Here is a 23,515-nt window from a genome sequence, read left to right as displayed (position 1 = left end):
TTTTTTTTATTTTTTATTTTTTTTTTATTTTTTATTTTTTTTATTTTTTATTTTTTTTTATTTTTATTATTATTTTTTTTTAGCTATTATTTATTTTATTACTTTTTATTTTTGTATATATATTAATCTTTCATATTCTTTTCATAAATTATATTTCTTTACATTAATTAAGCAGAATATTATATTCAGCTATAGCTCTTCTATTTTTGAATACCAACTAAAATGTGTACAGATTTGGAATATGAATTTTAATTACTAAGCTCTATTGTAACATAACACAAATTATTCATATACAGTATATAATATTTATATTCATATTTATTTACTTTTTTACAAATATCAATTAGCCTATTCACAAATGTTTTTGCAGCTAAATATAGAATTCTTAACTCCGATTTTTTTTAACCTTTTGCTCAAGTTCAAGCTCAGAACTCTCTTAAGTATTCATTTATGTTTAACCTAAGACATATTTTACTAACTTTATAAACAAAGTTGTTTTTGTGCTTCTCTCATTAAACACACATTCGCTGAGCTTTGAACTCCGCTCAGAATTAACCCTGAAATTAGTTACTTATTTAAGAAATGTCTTGAAATGATTCCCCTGTATTCTTAAAACATAATTTTCCCATATATCATTTGGCAATTCCCTAAATTACTTTCACATTTCACATCCAAAACTTCAATTGAAACTTTTCTTTTCGCACAGCTCTAATTGAATTTCCTTTGCTTTCAACTTCAACTTCAGTGGCCAAGTTGTTGTAGCCGCTCCGCTGCTGAAGCGTATTTATAAATACCGCAAAATTGTGGCAAATGGGCTAAGAACTATTTGGCTTCCTTTTAGCCGGGGCGCATGGGGCATGGACTGGGCCAAGCTGCTGTCGGCCCGTCCCAATTGTGGTCAATTGTTGAAGCAGCTTTTCATGCTTGATTTCAGTTGCATAACGAGCGGGAGACACTCACACGCAGAGAGAAAAAGAGAGGGAGAAGGGGTAGAGAATGTGTGTCAAGCTGAGAGAGAAACCACTCGGATTGAAGCTGTTGCACGTGAATGACATGAAACGTGCAACATTGTGCTGCACAGCCCGAAGGCAACGGCAACGACAAAAAAGAACCGCAAAAAACAACAACAACAACAAAACAAAATAAGTAAACGGAAATGCAGCCACATTTAAATGGCGCCAGAGAAAATAGCGAGAATTTTTCACCAGCAGCTGAAGCTTAAAGAAAAACTGAAACTGAAACCAAATTTAAGCTGAGAAAAATCCGCTTAAATTTTTTACAGCTTACAGCGTTGTTTCTCTCTCCCTCACTCTTGAACGTGTGTGCGAAAAATGAAGAAGAAGAGAAAAAGAATGAAACCAGTTTTTGGCTTTCGACTTTTTGGAGGGAGCCAAGTTTAGCAACGGCAGCTGCTCCATGGTGCAGCACAGGCCACGGCAATAAGCGACAAGGGCGGCAACAACAATAACAACAACAAAAACAAAAGTCAACAACAATGTTGTATTTTTTTTTTTTTGTTTTTTAATATTTTATGCGAACGCGTGGAAAACGAGTTTTCGCGAAAGTTGTTGGATTCCATTGTTTTGTGTTTGTTGTTGTTGTTGCTGTTGTTTTTGTCGTTTTTGTGGCTCCACTGTATGTTGTTATTCTCGCTTGAATACCCCTCGAAATCCATAACACAAATACGGCTGACAATAACAACAACAACAAAATAAATTCTTAAATAAATTCTGTAAAAAATTTTATGTGCGTCTGTACATTTGGACACAGCATCAATATGGGCGGCCTGGCAAGGGGGCGTGTGCATAACTTAATACAATTTATGACAAAGCACAGACATTTATATATATATATGTGTGTGTGTGTGTGGTAGCTGCTTTATGAATAGTTTAGGCGCATATCGAATGGCGACTTAAGCTAATGTTCGGAAAGTTTTCAGATGGAGTTTACGGACTTCTCAATAGATCTGCATCTATTTCTTTAAGCTACTTTTAAATAGTGTTTAATGATTTTAAATCTTAAAAATGAGTATTCAAAAATAGTAATTAAAAAAGTTAATATATATATAAAAAAATTTGTTTTAATTAAAAAAAAATATATATATTAAAAAAATATAAAGATACAGAAATTTTTAAACAACATATTTAAAAATTTTAGATAAAATAATAAATATTGAACTAAACTTAAAAAACAATATAAATAAAAATATAAATATGTAAAAAAAAATAAATAAATAAAAAAAAGATAATAATAATAATAATAATATTAATACAAAATATAAAAAAAAAATAATTAAAATATTAAGAAATAAACAAAAAAAATTTTTTTTAAATAAATAAATATTGTAGTGTTAAAAAATAAAAATAAATAAAAAAATTAGACAAATAAAAAACATTCTAAAAATAAAATAAATCATATTTTTTTAAATAAAATATATTCTATTTTTAAATGATTTAAAATGAAAACATAAAATATATTTGTTTTATATAAATAGAAAATTTGTAAATATATATAATATAGAGAAATGTATGAATAGAATTTTAAACATATATATATATAAATTTAATATGATAAAAAGTTCAGCTCAAGCCAAAATACTTAACATGTGCCGAGCGCCAGCCAAGGACTAAAAACAACTGCATTATGACAAAGTTGAAAAGTTCAAATGTAAAATACAGATATTCTGCATGTGAATCTATACTTTATATATATTATATCTAAAAGTTTTCAACACTTTGATGCACAGCTCAAGCATTGCTCGACTGCCAGCCAAGGAGAACAGCAAACTGCATTTTAGCAAAGTTATTTGCAGCTACTAAGATATTTACCCCTAAGGTCTGTTCCAGTTATTATATATATAAACCTCTATCATATCTATCACAACCAGGCCGCAATCTATATCACTCTTTCTATTTATATATATACATTTATCATTCATTTCATATACACATAGGCATATAAGAGCTTATGTAAATTGTCAATTGTCGTGTTCCACTTAAAGCTCAGTCAAGTGGATAGGTATGTGCGTGTGTGTGTATATATATATATGTGCTGATAACTAAGCCAAACACATTGAAAGCAAAAATCAGAGCAACAAATTTTTATTTGCACAACGTGACAAAGCGCTGAAATCTTGAACCAAACTAAATGAAAGGAAAATTGAAGCAACAGCAAAATAACAAAATAAAATATATTTAAATGCAAATCAGAAATAAATAATAATTTCGATTAAATTGTCAAACATTCAAGCTGCATAGAAAGAGCCCAACGAAAATAACAAAAATAAAATAAATTAACATGTCAAAAGCCAAAGTCAAAGCGAAATAACGAAAGTGAGTCGAGTTTAACTGACTATTTAATGCTCTTCCACTAATCCAAAAAAAAAAAAAAAAAAAAAAAAAAAATGTATTAAAATATAGCTTTAATGCAATTTACCACGCCCCAACTCATAGTTAGACTCTGTAGAAACAAAACTGCGAGCAACGGAAATAACATGGAGTGAACGATTCTTTTTTCTGAACTATGAAAAATTTATTTCTATTCATTCTCATCGAGGAAACTTCGAATTTTGAGATCTTCAGTAATTACTAATTTATTACGCTTCTATTGAAGCTAGACAAGAATCCAATTTCAGAAATACAAGTCTCTTGCTCACTCATTCTCCCCCTCTCTCTCCCTTTCTCTCTATCTCTCTCTATCATCAAATACTCTCCCGCTATAACCAACAACCAAAGCAAAGTATAGACAAACAAACCAATATGCCCCTTTACACTACTAAACCAGCATGCATACAAAAATATTAGATGGGAGCCAAAAAACGTGTTAAGCCAAAATGAAAATTGCTGAAAAAAAAACTCACGCCAAAAATTAAAATGGCTAAATATAGCTAAAGCAAAATTTGTGCGACTTTTTAGTGGGCACTTTCGAAAAAAAAAAAGCTAACAAAACTACACAAAAATGTATGCTCGAAGGTCGCAGGCGACGCTAATTGAGGCGACGCCAACAAAATACAGTAAAATGTGTTACAACAACAACAACAACAACGACAACTTGAATTGCCACAACAACAATGCGATTACTGAACTAATTTGCGGCCGTCCGTCCGGTCTGTCCGCCTTGCCGCCTTTCCGCCTGTCTGTCGATTTTGATTGCAATATGAAACCTGAAATTAATTGTAATTACAAAGAAACTACAACAGATAAAGGCAGGGGCGCGTGCGAGTGTGTGTGAGTGTGCGTGTGTGTGTGTGTAGGTGTGTAGCCTACCCAATTGCCTGTCGGCGTAGTGGCAGCGGGGGCGTGACAGCGTTCAGTGTCAGTGGGGAGGGGGAGAGTGAGAGCGAGGGGAGGCTCTGCCAAATTTACGCCTGGCCTGGCACGTATTTTGACAACGGCGCTTCGGTAATGGCCAAAGCTAAATAGTAAATGCTAAATGGAAATTGATGCTAGTTAGTAACGGATATTAGATACACTATAGAATGAGCAAGAGGGAGAGAGGGAGAGAAAGCTAGAAGTCTGCGATATATAAAGTATTTATAGGAATAATCTCTATCCCTCTCTTGCTTGCTTGCACGCTCTCTCTCCCTCTCTCTCTCTCTCTCTTTCTCGCTCATATTCTGTCACTCATTATTTTAATATATCTCTCAATATCGCAACCAATATCAATTGGTATATACTCATATATATATGGCTTTCATTTCATATTCATTTATCTATTACTTATAAACCATATCTATAAAAAACACCCGATAAGCTCTTTAATACCCCACCTAATAGGGTATCCATCTATCGCTCTGTTCTTATTAAAAATTCCATTTTGCTATTGCAGTGTCGCCGGTGTCGCTGCTGTTTGGCAAAGCGCAGCGCAGCGTTCACTGCACATGCACAAAATTCAAATCACATTACGTATACGCAACGTTGCGCAGGCAATAGAAAACGTGAGCGTATCACACTGGCAATGGGCAACACACACACACACACACACACGCAGACACTGCTGCGAGTGGGTTTCTCTCTCACTGTGTGTCTGAATGACAGCTGTGGCACTGAAGCGCAGCCAATGCCAAAAAGAAAAAAAAAATTTAAAAACTAAAAATTAAAAAAAAAGGTGACAACTAGATGTGAAAAGTGCGGCGCAACTTTAACTCCACTGTCGATAGTTGTTGACTTTGGATTTATGATGTGCAGTCATCAAATCTTTTCGAGAAACTTATACTCTGGACTAACTTGTTAAACTTGAACAACTTCAATCAAAACTATTGAGATTCTCATTGAAAAATTATTATTTACGAAAAGTTTACACAAGTGCAAAAGTTTGGCGATAACTTTGAATAATCAAAAAAAAAGAATATGAAAAATTTTTTCTGTGATAAGTTTGAATGATAGATATTTGAAAAATAAAATAAACGTTTGCATTCTTGTATATTATGAAGACTATGCATAGTGCATTATTCATTCTGTTTTATTATTTTATTAATAATTTTTTAATTATTTGTTATTCATTTTTGTTATCAGTTTTTTTATTAATTTATTTTTATCTGATTTATTTTTTTATTAATTTTTTATTTGATTTATTTTTTTAATAATAATATTCTTCTATTTATCTTTTTTTATATATAATTATATATTTATTATTTTTTTATTTTTATTTTTTTTATATAAATATATATATATATATATATATATATATATATATATATATATTTTATATATATTTTTTTTTTTTATATTTATTTTTTATTTCTTTCTTTCTTTAAATTCCTATATCTCAAGAAATATCTTACAAATTTTTTTTTACTTTTGCGTAAGCATTACTAAATATATAAAATATGCTATTTAACTCAAAATAAACTTTTAGACATCAATGTTTATCAATGTGTGTATATAGAACGCCCTCAATTCGCATTCATTGTTTTATTTATATTTAAATGCACCAACTCAATTCGACCTCCTATTATGTATATACAATATATTAGGCAAACCCGAATGAGCGCAATACCACAATGATTAAAGCTAAATCCCTCACCCATTCACGCAGAATTTGTAACTCCCTCACAACCTCATCCCGCTGCCATTACGCCCGCCCTTCGCTCAGCCATTTGACAGTTTGCACGCGTACATCAAAGTCAAAGTCAATTACGATAGACAATTCCGACGATTACGTGTACGAGAAAATACAAATAAAACACGCATAACTCTCGCAATTGACCAAAAATTTATTTATATGATTGCGTTGATAACATACGAGCAGTGAATTGAGTAACATACATAGAGATAGATAGATAGATAGAGAGAGAGATATATAGAATGAGATTTAGGGAAAAAAAGTCAATGAATAACAAATAGCTATGATTCATGGATACATGAAATTTCAGAGAATGAGCGATAGACAACGACCACAAAGATAAAAAAATAACAAATGACATATTAAATGCAAAATCGTAAATCGAAAAATAGAGAGAGAGATATATATATATAGTCGTTGTTGTTGGGCCAATTAAAAGGCATTTTGCACGCAGCTCAACTAGCAGCTAATTGCATTTAAATTGCATTTGACATTTGACATATATCTGTATATACGATACGTTGACATTCAATCAACTGCATTTCAACTAAAAATAGCTGAGCGCAAATGAGTAATATAATGAGAATCGCAGAGAAAGGCCCATGTGGCACAAGCGACATGCGACAGTTGAGTGTCAGAGCAGTTGTCAATTAGTAGGTAAAAGGGTGAGGCTACTAATGCAATAAATGCTATACATAGAGTGGGGGTTACGAGTCGCGAAACTGATGTGCAGGAAATACCATAGGAATAGAAAGCAATTAAAATATTTAACTATCAGAAAAAATTTAAGATTTCTTGTGATAAAGACAAGAAGATGAATAGAAAACAGGAGATTGAGAGTTAACAAGGGATGTTGGATGAGAAAAAGAGAGAGGTGGAAAGAGAGAGAACGAGAGAGAAAGAGAGAGAGAAAAGCTGAGAAATATAATGGTAGAGATAATAAAAGAAACAGTGAAATAGAGAGATAAAAAAAGACAAATAGAAAGAGAACGAGAGAGAGAAAGAGAGAGACAATGAAAGAGAGGCAAAGAGACAGATATTGGAACATGGATATAATGAAATTGAGATATAATGGAAGTGAAAAATATAATGAACAAGAGAGTGAAAGAACAAGACAAAGAGAAAGAGAAAGAGATAGAAAATGGCGAGATGATGATGATGATGATGATGAGTATCCGATGAAGTGAATGAGAGAAAAAATGCAGAAGCAAAAATGAGGAGAGAGGGAGGGAAAAAATATATTAGAGATATTAAGCAAAAGAAGCAGAGACCTATGGAGTGAGAGAGTTTTAGAGCAATGGAGTCGTAAAGCCAGAAGAGAGATAAATGTAAAGAGTTGTACACTGAGGGAATTCCACAAAATTATTAAAATCTCAATAAACCAGGATACAGACATATATGTATATACATTATGACATTGGCTATCCTGTTACACATCAACTCTTCAATTCGAAATACCCATTGCCAGAGCCAAAGAGCACGAGCGAAGAATGCAGTGAAGCGCGCTGTCTGTCACCCGCAGGCAGCTCAAATTACCAACAGCAACGGCAACAACTTTTATTAATTTGATTTCGGTTCTGATGAGGTGGGCTCGCACTCGCAGTGGGGCAGCTCGAGTGCGGTGCGGTGCGGGGCGGGGCGGAGCGGGATGTCGTTAGCCTGCCGGTCGGTGGCATGTTTGGAAAATTTACAACATTGTTCTGTCGCCAAAGTGTGGCTGTGGGCAAACAGGTTTATGGGACAAGCCGCAAACAAAAACAGAAAACAGAACAACAACAACAACTACAATGAAAACAACAACATTTTTCGGACATAAAACATGAGCCTAACAAAAAAACAAAAAAAATGCAAACGATGAGCAGCATATGGCCAAATATTTGCACGAGAACAAAGAGTGGGAAAAAAAAGAGAAACACATGGAAAATTGAAGAGGAAAACAAATAAAATTCCATTTTCAATTAACATAAAACTTGTGTAAATCAAAACGCACAAATTGCGAAACGAGCGTGTGCGGGCCTCAGCCAATAAGTATCTGACAGATACAAATACACAGCATCAGATACAGATGCAAATGCAGACACACACAGATACAGCTGCAGATTTAAAGTGTACCACAAACTAATTAAAAACATTTCAATTTCACTGCAGTTGATTGCTAAATGGTTTGGCCTTTAAACAAAGCAGATAGAGCTTATATATGTATATAGATCTCCTTTATATTTATCTGGAATTTGTGCGTGGGCTTTTGCGTTTTGTTTAGCCAGACAGCTACAAAATAGTTTAGTTAAATGTGCGAAAATGTTTATAAAAAATATTTTTATTTATATTTACGTTTCAATTGCAGTTTGTTTTTTGTTTACGTTTGATTATGTCTGAGCTATGCCTAAAAAATTGTGTAGTTAAATGAAAAGTGGGGCAAAACAGGAAACTATTTAGATATTTACTCTCAACTAGTTGGGAATTATGAGCAGATATATGGTAAACAAAAATATACTTGCTTATGAATTTGGTAAGGGAGGTACATAAAATGCATATAAATCAGCTAAAGTGGCTTTATTTAAGGGGAAATAAATGGATTTGGATCTAGTATACAAAATAAAACAAAAATCAAAATTGTATAAAATACACATGCATCTATATACCAAATTTGGATACTCTAGCTCTAAAGATAGACGCGATATAATTTTATAACTGATTTTGGTAAGAGTTTCCATTCGATAACACTAATACTGGTATAGTTATCGATTTTTCGAAACAAGCTCTGTCTGCGAGTGCTACTAAGGGACCTACTAAACAAATTTCAAGTCTCTAGCACTTAAAGGTTATGAGATCAAAGCGTTAACAAAATAATAAATAAAATTTAAATGTAAAATTTTTCTTCAAACATTTCATTAAATCCTCCTCCCTCTCTATAGTGTTTACAGATTAATGCGAAATTGCTCTACACACAACACATACTCAATCAATTTTTGTAGCTTACAAACTTTTGCTGGCTTATCAAAAGGCAATTAAAAACTTGCATATTGTAGCCTGGGCGAAAACAAATATCGCACATGCACAAACATTCTAAGGCGAAAGTTATATCCTTTGTTGTAGTTAAAATAGTTAACAGCAAGATAAACTATAAAGTACAGTTAATAAAATTTTTGTTGTCTGAAAACTTTTGTCAAATAGCAAACAGAGAAAGGAAAGAGAAACTTTGAGTCGAACGAATTGGCAGTTGGCCAAGATAAATATTGACCTGAAGAACAAATAGATAAGCAGCAATTATGATTGCTCGCTTTCAACTTTGTGGCTTATCCACTTTGACGAGACTGTACCGCAAATTGATATCACGGACTGCTGAACAGTTGGATAGCGAGACAGTTAGCCAGGCAGACACTTGACCTGCAATCCAGCCTCAGTTGCAATTCCGTTTTAATTAAAGCAAATGAAAACTGACGGCAAATGCAGCTGGCGAGCGACGAATACAAATGGGAAGAAAAAAAAAAGTATGTAAAGTCAAGTAAAGGAACTCTTATTTATATCTTCATTAATAATGCGAAAAATGAGTGGAAGAAGAGGCTGTAGAAAAGTGAGTGCTGACTGAAATAACATTTTAATTAATCTGGCGCTGGCCACGTGCCACATGAGCAGCATCAGATGAGATCATCAAACAGCATTCGAAATCAACGCCAAGTCGATTCGTTGACCGATTGAATCGTCCCATCGTCTCATCATCTTCAAATTGAATGTATTCACAATTTGCATAATCCAAAACACAAAATGTACTGAGAGTGAATAATTTAAAGCTGAATTGCGCCGTTTACTCTCTCATTGTCAATAATTGATTCTTTGAACATTTATTTGTTGTATTTATTGTCAACGAATCTAGAGCTTTAGGCGTTAAATAAAAATCAAAAATATTTAAAAATAAATATTTTGGGATACCAAAAATTTAAGTATAGCTGGCTTCATATAAAATATGATCAGATTTGCTTTAAGAACAGCTATTTATTTTTTTAAAGCAATCGATTTTCCTTTATCAATCAATATTTATCGATTTTTCATATATTAGTAAATGTGATCATATATTCATCTATTTACCTAAGGCGACTGCAGCTACACGTGCTTTACATACAATACATATACAGGCTTATAGATTTTTATTAAAAACTTAACAATCAAATTAATATTTATTTGCCTGTCACAAATTAATCAAAGAAACGTAGCTTATGCTAACAAATTAATCTGAATATGCCCGCCACAAAGCTTGTCAAAATTTAACTTTCCTTAACTTTTACTTTCATATAGACAGCTACTAATCAATATTTATCGATCTTAGATGCTTAGCATAAGATATGCTAACAAATTAAGCCGTAACTCTTATACAAACAAAAAGCTTGGCAAAATTTAACTTTCATTAGACTTTAAAAATGTACTTTCCTACTGACAGCTACTATCGATTTTTATCGATTTCTTTATAAGCAACGCCCGCCTTTCCCCATTTATATTGTTTTGCTTTGTGCAGCACACAACAAAACATTTTCTAGTTCGGATGTTGCTTTGTTTTTTCTTCGAGTGTAGCCTCTCAGCTGAAGGTGCGGCCGACATTTGATCGATCATTGTTCGACTTTTGATTTGTGATTTGTTACTTGTGATTTGGTGTCGGGCCCAAAGTGACAAGTTTATTGGCATAGTTAAGGCATAGTTAGTCGCAGAGCGAGCTGTCTGCGGCGAGGGCCATTAGGCACAGCGTGTCGCATTAATCAGGCAGCTAGAAAGGCTTTGATCTTCATGGGGTCAATGTGGCTTTGACTTATGACTTGTACATTTGATGGCGGCATTTTGTTTTCTGCTTCTCTTTTTTTTATTGTTGTATTCGTGTTGTTTTTTTTTTTTTTATGAATACTCTCGAAAAGGTCTAGAGATGCCGCTGGCTAAAATGCTTAAACGCTTTTGCTGCTTGTTAATTGAGGTTTAACTCTGCTCTAAGTGGCAATTCGTTTGACCAGAGGCCACGGATGAGGTCTACACTGGACTGTACACGATTTCTCGACTTGAACTTCGATTTGTGGAACTTGAACTTGAGATAGTGGAAGCTAATTTTCAATTGAACATAGACGATGAACGCTTGAGCAGCTTTTGAGTTAATAATACCTGCAACTTCAGTTTAGATCATGTTAAGCCAAGTGCAGAGCCCATTGAAAGAAGACATATGAAGAGGATCTTTGATACCTCTCAACATGATGAAGATCTTACGGAACTAAGAGTGTGTTGGTAAATAATTTGAGTGCTCTGTCAATATATCTAGATTTCAGCTTAACAAATTATAATCATAAATATAAATTGTTTAATTGGCAATAAAGTGAACTCTTCATTTATGCCCTAGCTTCAGATTTGAGACTTCGCATCCTTTATCGGAATATTCATTCATAAAAAAACTTTTTCAAGATATTATTTTCCCATTATTAACCTATTTATATTATCTATTATTATTATTATCTATTACTATTATTTTTTACATTTTATATTTTATATTTTATATTGTATATTGTATTTTTTATATTTTATATTCTAGATTTTATATATTATATTTTACTTTGCCTTTCTATGAGCAAAAACCTTGACTCTTAATGACTCAAAACATTGAATAAAAAATTAACAGAGTAGCAAAAAAAATTACTTGCAATACATGGGGTATTCTATGTTCTTAAAGCTCAGATAATACTTAGAAGATTATGTTATTGAAGCATTCTCATTATTTTTTAAGCTGCAGAAGCGTCCAAGTTTTAGACATTAAAAGCTGTGAGCCAATAACATATTTTTTAAACAATTTTAAATGACTATTGAGATTAACATATATTTCTATTAAGATGTTCGAATCCAGTAACTTCATTTTCTTCGACCAATATTTTTTATATCAGTTTATTTGACGATCGATAAATAATTTTTTGTAGACACATATAATTATACTGAACATGTGAAATTTATAATTATATTTATATTTAATTTCTAAGCAAATTTGCAGCTCCGTTTGCCATTTGAATACAGACGCCAGACTTTATCAATATGATGAAAGCTCACGTTTTATGCGGGCATTTCTTATCTTTGCATAGCATACATATATAAATACATACAAATATATATATATAGTATTTTATATCTGCCACAATCGATGACAACGAGTTTCTTTGGATTGCTGCCTCTCGTTCGTTCTTTACGATTAAAAAGCAACAACAAAAGTTTCAATTGAGTTATGCATGCTTTATCGACAACCCAACAAAATGATCAACTCAGAACATTTATATTATTTATTATTTACAATAAGAAAAAAACAACTTAGAGAAGAAGACAAAACGCCCCAGCTCAAAGCAAAGCTCGTTGCAGCTGCTATTTTTAAAGCGTGACTGCACAAAATAATATTTAAAATAATAAATAAAAAATAAATAAAAAAACAAAATCTTATACAACTTGTCGTTTAGCTAAACGATGAGAACAATAAACGTGGCCGATCAACAACATCATCATCAGCTTGATGATGTTCATATTAATGAGCTGTCGCTGGAGCTGAGCCTCATTAGCACCTCGACGCTCGTTCGCCCACAACGAGATTCCCGCAATTGTGTTTGAAGATTGTAAACAAATGGAAATTGTTAACAAGTATGTGAGTTTGCTTGCGTAAGACATGCGCTTGAGGATAGAGAGGCAGAAAGAGAAGAAGAAAGATAAAGAGAGAGAGCGAGAGAGTGATACAGCAAGCGAATCAAACCATAAATAGCGACAAAGTTAATCAGCAAACACTCGACGTCAATTTATTGATTAATACCCTTCGATTAGCGTGCCATCGAAATAAACCAATGTAGCCATGCCATACCAAGAGTAGGCAAGGGTGGGGGCGTGGCAGAGGAGCGAGGGATGAGTGGGGCACGCTTGTGGCCGAAATTTGTTTTCAATGTTGACTGTCAATAGGCGCCGGCAAGTCGGACAAACAGGACAGCCGCCAAGTGTCTGGGGCGATGATGTAAGACGTGAGAATAGACTGAGAGATACCCTGGAAATTTATATCAGAGAGATAAGTAAAGAAGAAAGTATAGAAAGACAATAGATCAACAAGTTTTCGATGAAGGATGAAGAAGATGTGCTATAAAAATATAATTTTTGCAATTATAGACTATGTATACCCTGTAAATATAAAGTTAAGAAAGAAGAGAAAAAGTGGTATTTGACACAAAATGAATTCCAATAAATTGTTGTTAAAGAAAAATGTGAATTATATTCCATTAGCTATATTAAAAAAGTATAGACTAAGAAATATCCTTGAAAATATAAATTATATTTTTTAAGCTATATTAAAAGAGTTATTACCTCGAAATATATTTAACCATGAGGATATAAAAAAAAAATTGTTTATCAAGAGAATTTGTTTAATTTTACTCTAAACTTATACAAGAGTATATATGCAAGAGTATACGCTAAGAAATACCCTAGAAATGTAAGTGAAAGCAATAAATGAGGACTTAAACAACAAGAGATGAGAAATTTATACAAATATCAATGAAATGTCTATAAAAGCTGTGAACGAGGCTTACATAAATATCTATATGAACATTTTATTAACTGTATTTATAAACCTGTTAATGAAAATTTCAATATTAAAATTTTTCTGTAAAAATGGAAGCATAGAACAAAGTTTAGGAATTTCGGAAACACCTTTTGAGCCATAAAACTTTCATAAGAAATGATATATCTCTTAGGAACTCGATATAAATATCAATCTATAAATACCAATTGTATTGAAATGAAGTTAAGAGTATCCTTTTTTCCCTTAATCCCCAGAATACCCCCTATTCACAGCTTACTTTTGCGGCGCATCTCAATCAAATTACATTTTGTGCGACTCAAGTGAGCTGCCAACTAGCTGCAAAAGACCTCAAAATCGTTTGATAAAGCCAAAAAAAAAAAAAAAATGGCAGACAGACGACGACAAAGCAACCTCCACAGGCTGCGCAGCCTGTTTGCTGCTGTTGTTGTTGTTTATTTAAAGATATAAATAGCGCTGCCCGACCCACAATAAAAATTATCCTCTGGCAAGCCTTTTGTGCCGCAACTCTGCACCTGCCTGCCACGCCTCGCTTGGCAGCCCCTAAGCCCCACTCGATAACCACTTCACCTTCCGCTTTTGGGCCGACTTCACATGTCAGTTCTTGTTCTTGTTGTTGTTGTTGCTATAATTATTGCTCCTGTTGTTGTTGTTGCATTCCATATTTTTGTAGCCAGTTTTGTTTTGGGGCTCGCGCTACTGTTTCGGCCTGTCTTCTAGCTGGCTTTATGGCATTCATGCTGCGTCGCTCTTCGCATTTTGATAGCTTCTGTATTTTTACAGCTCTAATCGCAGACGAAGAATGGGAAGAAGAGGAACAGCAGCAGCAGCAGCAGCAGCCGTTAAAGAACTGACTGAATTGCCGACAGCGAAAATTGGCGTGCAAATTGATAGAAATGAAGAGGAAATTCTCAACGCTGCCATCAAATGAAATTTTAAATGAACGCCAAATGGGCGGCGCTGACATTGTACCAAAGTTATCGATAACAACAACAACAGCGACAGCAAAGAAATTCATATCGATTTTACACACGTTTGAAGTTGCGAGAAAAAAATAAAGGGGCGCAATGCCAGGTGTTAGCCAAGTTATGAGCGTGGCAGAAAGAAAAAAAACACCGTTTGATGATTGCAATTGAAACGGAATTGAAAAAAAAAAAGTTAGCCAAATGGAGACTGAAAGCGATAAATAGAATGAGAAAGAGGAGGTTGAGGCGAGAGGTAGGCAGAGTTAGACAAAGGGGGGCAACAAGAGAGAGCAAGAGGAAGAGGAAGAGAGACAGCGTTAGATAGAGAGACAGCTGCCAGTTCAATGTATGTTTCATTGAAGCCAATTTTCTTGTTAGGTTTTCGTCGCAAAATAATTGCCAGAAGCAAAATTGTTTTCGATTGAGATAAATTTCGCAAAAAAAAAGGCAAACAAATAAATATTGAACAAGTCATGGGAATGTAAGTTGAAGGCTTTGCGTAGCTGTAAATGCAATTCAATTCTATTTTATTTACAAGCGGAAATTAGAACAATTGATTTCGAGTTGAGCCTCCTGAGAGACAGAGAGAGAAAAAGAGACAAAAAGTAAGCGCTTAAATTTCCCAGAGCAGTAAAATGCTGCGCCTGAAGCGGAAGCGATAAATAGAGAATTATGGGCTTAGATCTGGCAAATGATAGAGCAAAAGGCAGGTATAGAATTGCATATGTAAGTACCTGAGAGATTTAACTGCCTTCAGCTCTTACAATGTATAAAGTCCGTAAAAGATTATTGACGTTGAAGTTTCTCAGATATCGATATGAGCACAATTTATTTTGCTTATTATTCTATTGAATATCAATTAAGCTAGATTATATTCTCTTTAATTGTTTGTCATCTGGTTTACGTTTATGCTAAGCTTTTTACTACTTTTAAGCCTTGTTTGGCCTTCTGCTATGTCTCACATTCGTAGTCGTTCCTTACAAACTTGTCAAAGCAGTAAATTTATTTAAATTTATTGTTCTTGAGAAGAACCTTCCTTAACTTTTATGGCAATCTCATTAGACTAAGCTATTGCCAATATCTTTCTCATCTCTACCATGTCTAACATTCACAAGTGACTGTCAAACAGCCGCCTATAAATTTGACAAAGTTCATTGGAACTTTTATTAATGTTCTGTTTGGGTAACCGTGGGCTATACCCCCTATCTTTTATGGAATTTCCGTTGCCACACCCATTCGGCCCACGTCTCATCATTGACTGCGACGCCTTTTGACCGTACGCGTTGTTGTTTATGCATACGTATATTGAAAACAAACAAGAAAATAATTACTTCAAATTCAATTTGTGAACAAATCTTGTTTGCGATACAAATGCGCTGCAATTTCGTAAATTATTGCAAAAAATGCGCGGAATGCGGTTAGTAAAATCAAAGCAAAAAGCAAAAGCAAATGTAAACAATATCAACACAAAGCTCACTGACGAAGACGGCGACGGGGACACAAGAGCGACAGCGACAGCAACAGCAAATCATATGATTCATCGACTCACTTTGACACACTGAATTAATTATACAAGGCAAGCTGAAATGAGCGCTCTGTTATTTTCTTTCTTTCGCTCTCTCTCTCTTCGTTTCCACTCACTGCGACGCGTGCTCTCACTTGAACTTGAAATACGAGCATTTTAATTGCTAACAAATTTAAATGCCAATAAAAGAGACGACAGCAACAATACAACAACAACGAACGCGAAAACAATGCTCGCTTCTTCGCGTTCTATAAATAGATGTGCATGCAATAAAGCTTTTGCTGTTGTTGTTGTTGGGAATGTGCCTGGAAATTGCAATGAGCCAATCAGGCTCCACGAAGAGGCACTCAAAAGCTTCGGCAGGCAGTTCAAGCCGAGCATAACCGAATATAGCCGAGCTTAGGTAAATGAAGAGAACAAAACTTCGTTGATCGCAAACGAAAAAAAAGAACATCTACACGCTCACATTTTATTTCGGAGAGTGCGCTCATCTCAACTCTATCTCGCTCTTTCTTTCACACGTCGCTCCAATTTCTTGTTGCTTTTGATTGATGATGACGATTATGAGTCAGTTTGTCAGCTTAGGAGTATCATCGAAAGAATGACAGAGAGGGAAGAGTAGGGTAGTGGCTTGACTGACAGCCTTATAAAAGTCTACAAACCGTTTTACAGCGGGGCAGCTGAAACAGCTAAGTGTGTTAGGTGTGAAAAAATACAAATTAAGGCAATACAATAATAAAAAAAAAATCGGCACGTATGCAAATGATTTGAAATTGCTGAGAGTTAATGCAGAATGAGGTAAACAGATGCATATCTGGCACTAACAGTTATTTGACAAGGCTAAAAGCATTGCCAGAGTTGTTCAACAGTTCTCCGAAGTTAGTGTTAGTTAACAACAACAATTGTCGCATGTAGGCCACTATTGTTCCGTCTCCCACTTCACATTGTCTAGTTCAGAGTTGTCAATTCTGCTGCCCACACCCAGCCACGCCCTCATTTTTGTTGACCGAGCCTTTCCCTTCCCCCATCTATTCATACGCTCGCATTCAAGTGCAGTGAACCATTTGCAGAGTGAACAAAAACATTTCCGTTCTGCGGCAGATGTGTAAAAACAAAAAAAGTTCTCTTTTTTTGTTAAACTCTCAATTGATATAAAAGAAAAGAGTCGTGAAACAATAAAATCAATATTAAAACAAAGCACATACAATAAACTGTTTTTAAAGTTATTCTCAATTTCATTTTATTTCATTTAACTTCACATTCGCAGCTCAGCCAATCGAAGCGATTAATGGGAAAAAATTCCATGGAAATGCGCAACGAAATAAAATTGTTAAAGTGTTCTCTATATAGGAAAAATAACAGAAAATTTTAGGGGTTTTTCCGCCTAGCAAGTGAAGTTACTAAAATTTGAGAGTATGGAAAATATAAAGAACTTAACGAAACATTTATGTATTTGGCGTAAACTTTTCATAAACTTGTGAAATAATATCGAAACAAGTTTCAATTAGAAATATTGCAAAGAAATTGATTATCCAGTAAACCCAATAGTTGATAAATTCCCTCATTTAACACTGTTTTCATATTATGTTAACATACTTAACATTTCAGGCAAATGCTGCCAGTGTTGCCAGCTTTTTCAAACACTTACCACCATTCGCATTGATTGCGTTCGATTCCTTGGCATTTGCATTGTTGCTGTGCAAAATATCGGACAGCGACAGCGAGGAGGCGATTAGCTGACGCTTTTCCTCAAAGTTGAGAAAATCCATGGAGTTGCTGCGCTGCGGCGTAACGGTAATTGTCACCGACTTTTGCATCTTGGCCACGACGCACAGCTGCTGCTCTAATTCAGCAGCAGAGGCGGCAAGCGGCGAATCTGGCGGCGAATTGGAGGCCGGATGATGATCAATGCCATCCGTGAGATCCGGCGGAGGCAGCGACAATTGTTGCTGTTGCTGCTGCTGCTGCTGTTGTTGTTGCTGCTGTTGCTGTTGTTGCTGGTAGGCTACCGCTGCATGTTGCTGCTGGCTGAAGTAGGCGAACGCCGGCTGCTGCGCGGTGGCAGCGCTGTAGGAGGGCGGACCCAACGGCGCTGAGTGGGCAACACGCGAGGCAGCTGCAGGGGAGAGCTGATAGTTGTTGCTGTTGCTGCTGTTGTTGCTGTTGCTGTTGTGCGTTGCCGTTGGCCCATCCGCTTGGTCATGTCCATTGATGGCCGCTACAAGCGTTGCCAGATTATTGCGACTCGTATTGCTGTTAATGTACTTGGAGCCAGCTCCATTGGAGAGCTGTTGCTGCTGCTGCTGTTGTTGTTGCTGCTGCTGCTGCTGCTGAAATTTATGCTGCTGCTGCAGCTGTGCGAGCAACTGTTGCTGCTGCTGCTGGTATGACATGTTGCCGCTGTTGTTGCTGCGCAGCGACATAATGTCGTGTGTTGAAGTTTTCAGCTAACTGCCAACAGGGTTGCCAACATCATGTTTTAATTAGTCAAAGACACGCGACCCTTTGCGTGGGTTGCCCGTTTAGTTTGTCACACTTTTCGTTTCGTTTCACTTTCTTTTATGCTTTTCACTTTTTTCTCCACTGCTTCTTCTCTTTTTTTTTATCTAGTTAATTACTGCAATTAAGCTATTAAAAGACACAATTTATAAACATGCCTCAAAGGGCAACAACAACATTAGGCATTGACACCCCTGAAGTGCTTCGGTTTTTTCTTCAGCTTTTACTTTGAACTATGCGCGCGTAACTGTACATTAAAAGTCCCATAATAATTTCTAAATCTTGTTTTTAATTATTTCATTTTAAATATTTTTGACAAATTTTACCAAGGCAGTTGGTGAATTTATAAATTTCCCCAAGGGATATATTGAAGTAAAATATTTAAGTATAGGTAAACTGTTTTTTTTTTTTTTTTTTTTTTTTTTTTTTTAGTTAGTATTTTACTTTATTTTTTCATTAATATATTTTACCAATTTTTTTATATTTTTTAAATAATTTTTTTTTTAATTATTTTTGAGTTGTAGTTTGAGAATTTATGTGCGAAATTTCCTTGGGAATTTCTGTAGAACAGACTGTATAACAGTATATATAAAGCTATACTTAAAGCCGAATAAGAAGTCAACTTTATAAAGTCAAAGTAAATAGCCAAATTGCCGTTTATGCGTGACAATTTCAAAGTGATTTTCATCAAATGAATTTTACAAATGAATAAGCATATAAAGCAATAACAGTAAAAGCCAGAGCAAGAGCTGGCGAGAAGAACGAACAAGTAAAGAAACTCAATGTAAAGTGTCATTCAGCTAAATGTTTTCAATTTGATGAAAATTAACCCAAAAGGCACATGCAGCAGCGAAAAAAGAGTTGAATGGGAGGTAGCTTTAAAGAAGAAGCAACAACAACAACAAGTGGAGGAAGGCGAAGAAGAGAAACAACAACAGCCATGAGAGAAGTGCAGCAAACGACATCGAGATGCGAGTTGCAAATGGCAATGGAAATGGAAATGGAGCTGCATGCGGAGTCAAGTGAGTCCCAGAGTAGCAAGGGAATCTGGGAGTCTGTGCAGGAGTTGGGCCATTGGCAGTCGTATGGAGTCTCAGCCAGAGGGCCACTTGACTTGAAACAAAAGCGAGAAAAGGAAAGGAACAGAGAAACGAAATGTAACAAATTGTGGCAACGCCGACAAATGGCAATGAAATCTGTGCTAAAGCGGAAATATGCAAACGAGTGACGGGAAGGAGAGTCTGTAGAGTGTGCCTGCAAGGAAATTGTGTGAGTATACATAATTAAAATGAATAGCCGGAGAGTGAGAGAGGGAGAGAGATGGAAGAGAGCAAGGAAGATGGAGCTGCGAAAAAGAATTGTCTGCCATGTTTCAAAGTAAATGAAAACAATGTAAAGTAGCGCAATTAACATTGAAGCTATTAACAAGCAGCCCGAAGAGTTTGTCTTAACAGACTGTTTTAACAGTTAGCTATAACAGGCAAAGAAAGACCTCTGCCTTAATAGTGTTAACAGTTTGCTTAACAGAGAGCCTTAACAGTCAACTGCAGCATTTATTTTATAGCATTTAACACCCAACGTTAACAAAATGTCTTAACAGTCAATCTGCACAGCATTAACAGACAGCCTTTATAAACAGATTTAACAGACAGACTTAATAAACAGCTTTGACAAACAGCCTTAACAGCTAGCTTTAACAGACATTCTGACCTGTAAGCTTTATTATATTGTTAACCCAAACGAACACCATTAACATAAGCGCTAAACATAAGACCAAACCTATATTACAGCCACCTCAAATATATCAATATCACTCAAGAGTTTCAATCAAGAAATCCCTTAAAGCACCTGTGAAACGATGTGTAAAATGCATTTCAATTCAAAATCAACATCTACAGCTCAAACAAGTGTGGCAAACGAATCCCATTCGCTACGTTTACCTTTTTACACAGTCCGAACAAAGGCAACTTTAATCTTTCTTTGCCAACGAACGAAGAGGAATCCTGCTCCATCTCCCTCTCCCGCTGCCTCTGGCTCTGCCGCAATCCTTTGGCAAACCAGTTGCCTGGCTCCTGGCCCAGACAAATCTTATTAGAATACTCAAAAGGAAGCACAGGTGAGAGAGAGAGAGAGTGAGTGAGACCGAGAGAGATAAAGGTAGAGAGACAAGGTAGCTAACAGGTCAGGTAGATTTCAACTTTGTTAAAGTGCAGATACAGATACAAACACAGATACAGATACAGCTACAGCTACAGCTACAGCTACAGCTATAACTACACAAAAGCGAGCTCTGAGCCAGGCACGCAAAGTGCACAGGTAGGCTAACAAAAAGGGAATGAGGCTGGGGCTGATGACAGGATACACACACACAAGAAAACCCAAATAAGAGAGGAGAAAAATAACACGAGAATCAAAGGAGAAGATCAGTTGCCAACAGGTAGTAGAAGACGAAATACCCTTGATGAAATTGTAATGAGAAAATTGAAAGTAAATTTATTTCAAATGAAACTAATGAACAAAAAATTGATAAGTTTCATAGAATTTTAAATTATATGATATGAAAAATTGCAAAGTTTCCTAGATATTTCGAAAATGAATGTCTTTTTACATAACAGATGACTATAAAAAATTCTATAAATAAATATATTCAATTGAATTTGAAAAGGTTGCCCTAAATATAAATATTTTTTCTTTTGCTCCAGAAATTATCTAAGTTATCAGTTTTCAAATGTATAACAGTATAACAGAACAATTAATATATAATGAATTTAAAGCCTATGAAATTCCTGTACAAGTCATGTATACCCCATGTGCAGGGTATTTGTGTAGTTAACAAAGCCGACAACTACAAAGGCAAAGCCAAGGGCTCAGACAATATTTAAAATTCAAACTGCGTGTTAGCTGCTAGACAACAAAAACAACAACAACAACACCAATAACAACACGCAGTTTATTTAATGAAGTTTAAAATTAAACACGCACAGATCTTTAACTTTAGAATATATATATATATATATTTGTATAGTATATATTTATATCTACGTAACTGGCAAAAAAAAAAAGTAATAAATAAAAGCCGAAAATATCTACAAACAAGAATAAACGTTAGGCGAAACTTGGCTAACTGTAAACACGAATTGTTGACTGTTATTAAATTTGCTGCTGCTTTTGCTATTGTTGTTGCTTTTGTTGTTTCTGTTACTGTTAAATGTTCCAGTGCGCTGACTTTGACGTTCGTTAGTTTGGGGCCATTTGGCTTTTGGATTTGGCGCGCGTCAGCGCATTAAGTATCCAAGAATTGGCCAAAATGTGGAACAACTAATACAATAGGCATAGAAATCAACAGCAGCAGCAACAACACAGACAGCAACAGCAGCAGAAACAGTAGCAACTGTTGCTGCATCAGCAGCAATTATACTGTGTATAAAACATTTTATGGCGGAGAAAATGTTGGAGAATTTTATGAAATCATGTCCATTCAGGTGGATATAAAGTGTGAGCGAGATAGTGTGATATCACAGTATAACAGTTAAGCTGCTGTAGATGGGTAGATAAGCTTTCATACCAAATATTGGAGAGTGGAGAGCTAAGCAATGTTCTATAATACTAACTGTCATACAGCTGGCATACTAGAAGTATAAGTGAGAGCGAGAGTAGAGAATTATATATCAGTTGAACTAACTGTAATATTGCTTATGTGTATAACAGTTAAGCTATTACCGACTACTGAGTAGCCAATGTTAGACGCACGTTAAGCCTCTGTAAGCCCGCCTTAGGTTCGATTAACAGCAATGCCAATTCTTAACAGACTATTAACATAATTCCTCAACAGACAAGTTTGTATAACATTTAATTATAGGGTATGGCACGCACAGGCAACGATTAAATTAGCGAGTGCGTCGTCATCGCTTGGCGCCGAAGGGGGCGAGCGGTGTCAACTGGGCATGTCGAGTGAGGCGGCGGCGGCGGCAGCAGCGGTGGCATATTGCACATATGCGAAACGGAAAAGCGATGACGCTGGCAACTTGTAACTTGCAACATCAGCGTTGCATATTAAATATGAATAAAGAGAGAAAAAAAAGCTTGCAGCCTGTGTGTGAAAAGCAAATACAACAACGGCGCAGGCAGTGGGCCTGCAACAACAACAACAACAGCAACAGTAGTGGCATACAATGGACTGACTGTGGCTCTTTTGTGGCGCTGTGGCAGGTTCAATGAACCTTTACAGTTCAGTAGTTTAGCGATTTTTATGGCACTGTGGCAGCAACGAATGTGTGGCAGCCCCACAAGATTTTGGAAAAGCCAAAAACCAGCAACAACAACAATGATGTACAAAAGATCAGCTATGCGAATGCAAAACTAAATAAAAAATGGAAAGCGCTGAGAAACTCTACAAAAAGTGTAGAGAAACGCGGGACGAGGGCAGAGGATCAACTAATGCGATTTGCTGTCAAACAGACAGAGATTCATACTCAGACATATTCACAGTCATACTCACTCTCACATATACACACACACACACACACATCATGTATGTATTTAAGTTTATGAACGTTGGCGCCTCTAGCGCCAAAATCCAATCAAATCCAATTAAGAGCAGAAAAAGCGCAAAACTCGCTGAGAGTATGGGGAAGGGGCAGATAGAAAAAAAAAAAAAAGAAGAGGAAGAAGAAACAGAACTTTTGTTCCATTACTCGAGCACGTTTTGTGCCATATGTAAACTTAGCAGCAGCAACAACAAACAATTTTGCAGCACACGCGACTCGAGAAAAAAAACCGAAACAGAAACAGAAGCAAAAGCAAACAACAAAACCAAAGTAGCCGCCACCGCAGCAGCAACAGCAGCAAAAAAACTCCACACTAACAACAACAATAACAAGA

The 23,515-nt window shown here is 35.4% G+C and overlaps 1 protein-coding gene across 14 annotated transcripts in view; it reads right to left on the bottom strand.

Annotated features, from left to right (window-relative positions):
- Positions 1-23,515, bottom strand: part of LOC108613902 (uncharacterized) — a 117,157-nt gene that overhangs the window by 79,395 nt on the left and 14,247 nt on the right. For 9 of the 14 annotated variants that reach the window (XM_089466748.1, XM_089466755.1, XM_089466754.1 and 6 more), the window contains exon 2: positions 17,784-18,763. The exons of 2 other annotated variants lie outside the window; for them this stretch is intronic. In XM_089466748.1, coding sequence (XP_089322874.1) covers positions 17,784-18,558 — 775 coding nt within the window. In that variant the 5' untranslated portion in view covers positions 18,559-18,763. The remainder of the gene's footprint in view (positions 1-17,783; positions 18,764-23,515) is intronic. 3 more of the 14 variants (XM_089466745.1, XM_089466746.1, XM_089466749.1) reach the window with 1 other exon arrangement.

Source organism: Drosophila arizonae, chromosome 4, assembly GCF_054131065.1.
Source record: "Drosophila arizonae isolate 15081-1271.41 chromosome 4, UAZ_ARI_1.0, whole genome shotgun sequence".
Lineage (NCBI taxonomy): Eukaryota > Metazoa > Arthropoda > Insecta > Diptera > Drosophilidae > Drosophila > Drosophila arizonae.
The sequence above is the reverse complement of the archived record's forward strand: the minus strand, read 5'-3'. Positions and strand labels throughout refer to the sequence as shown.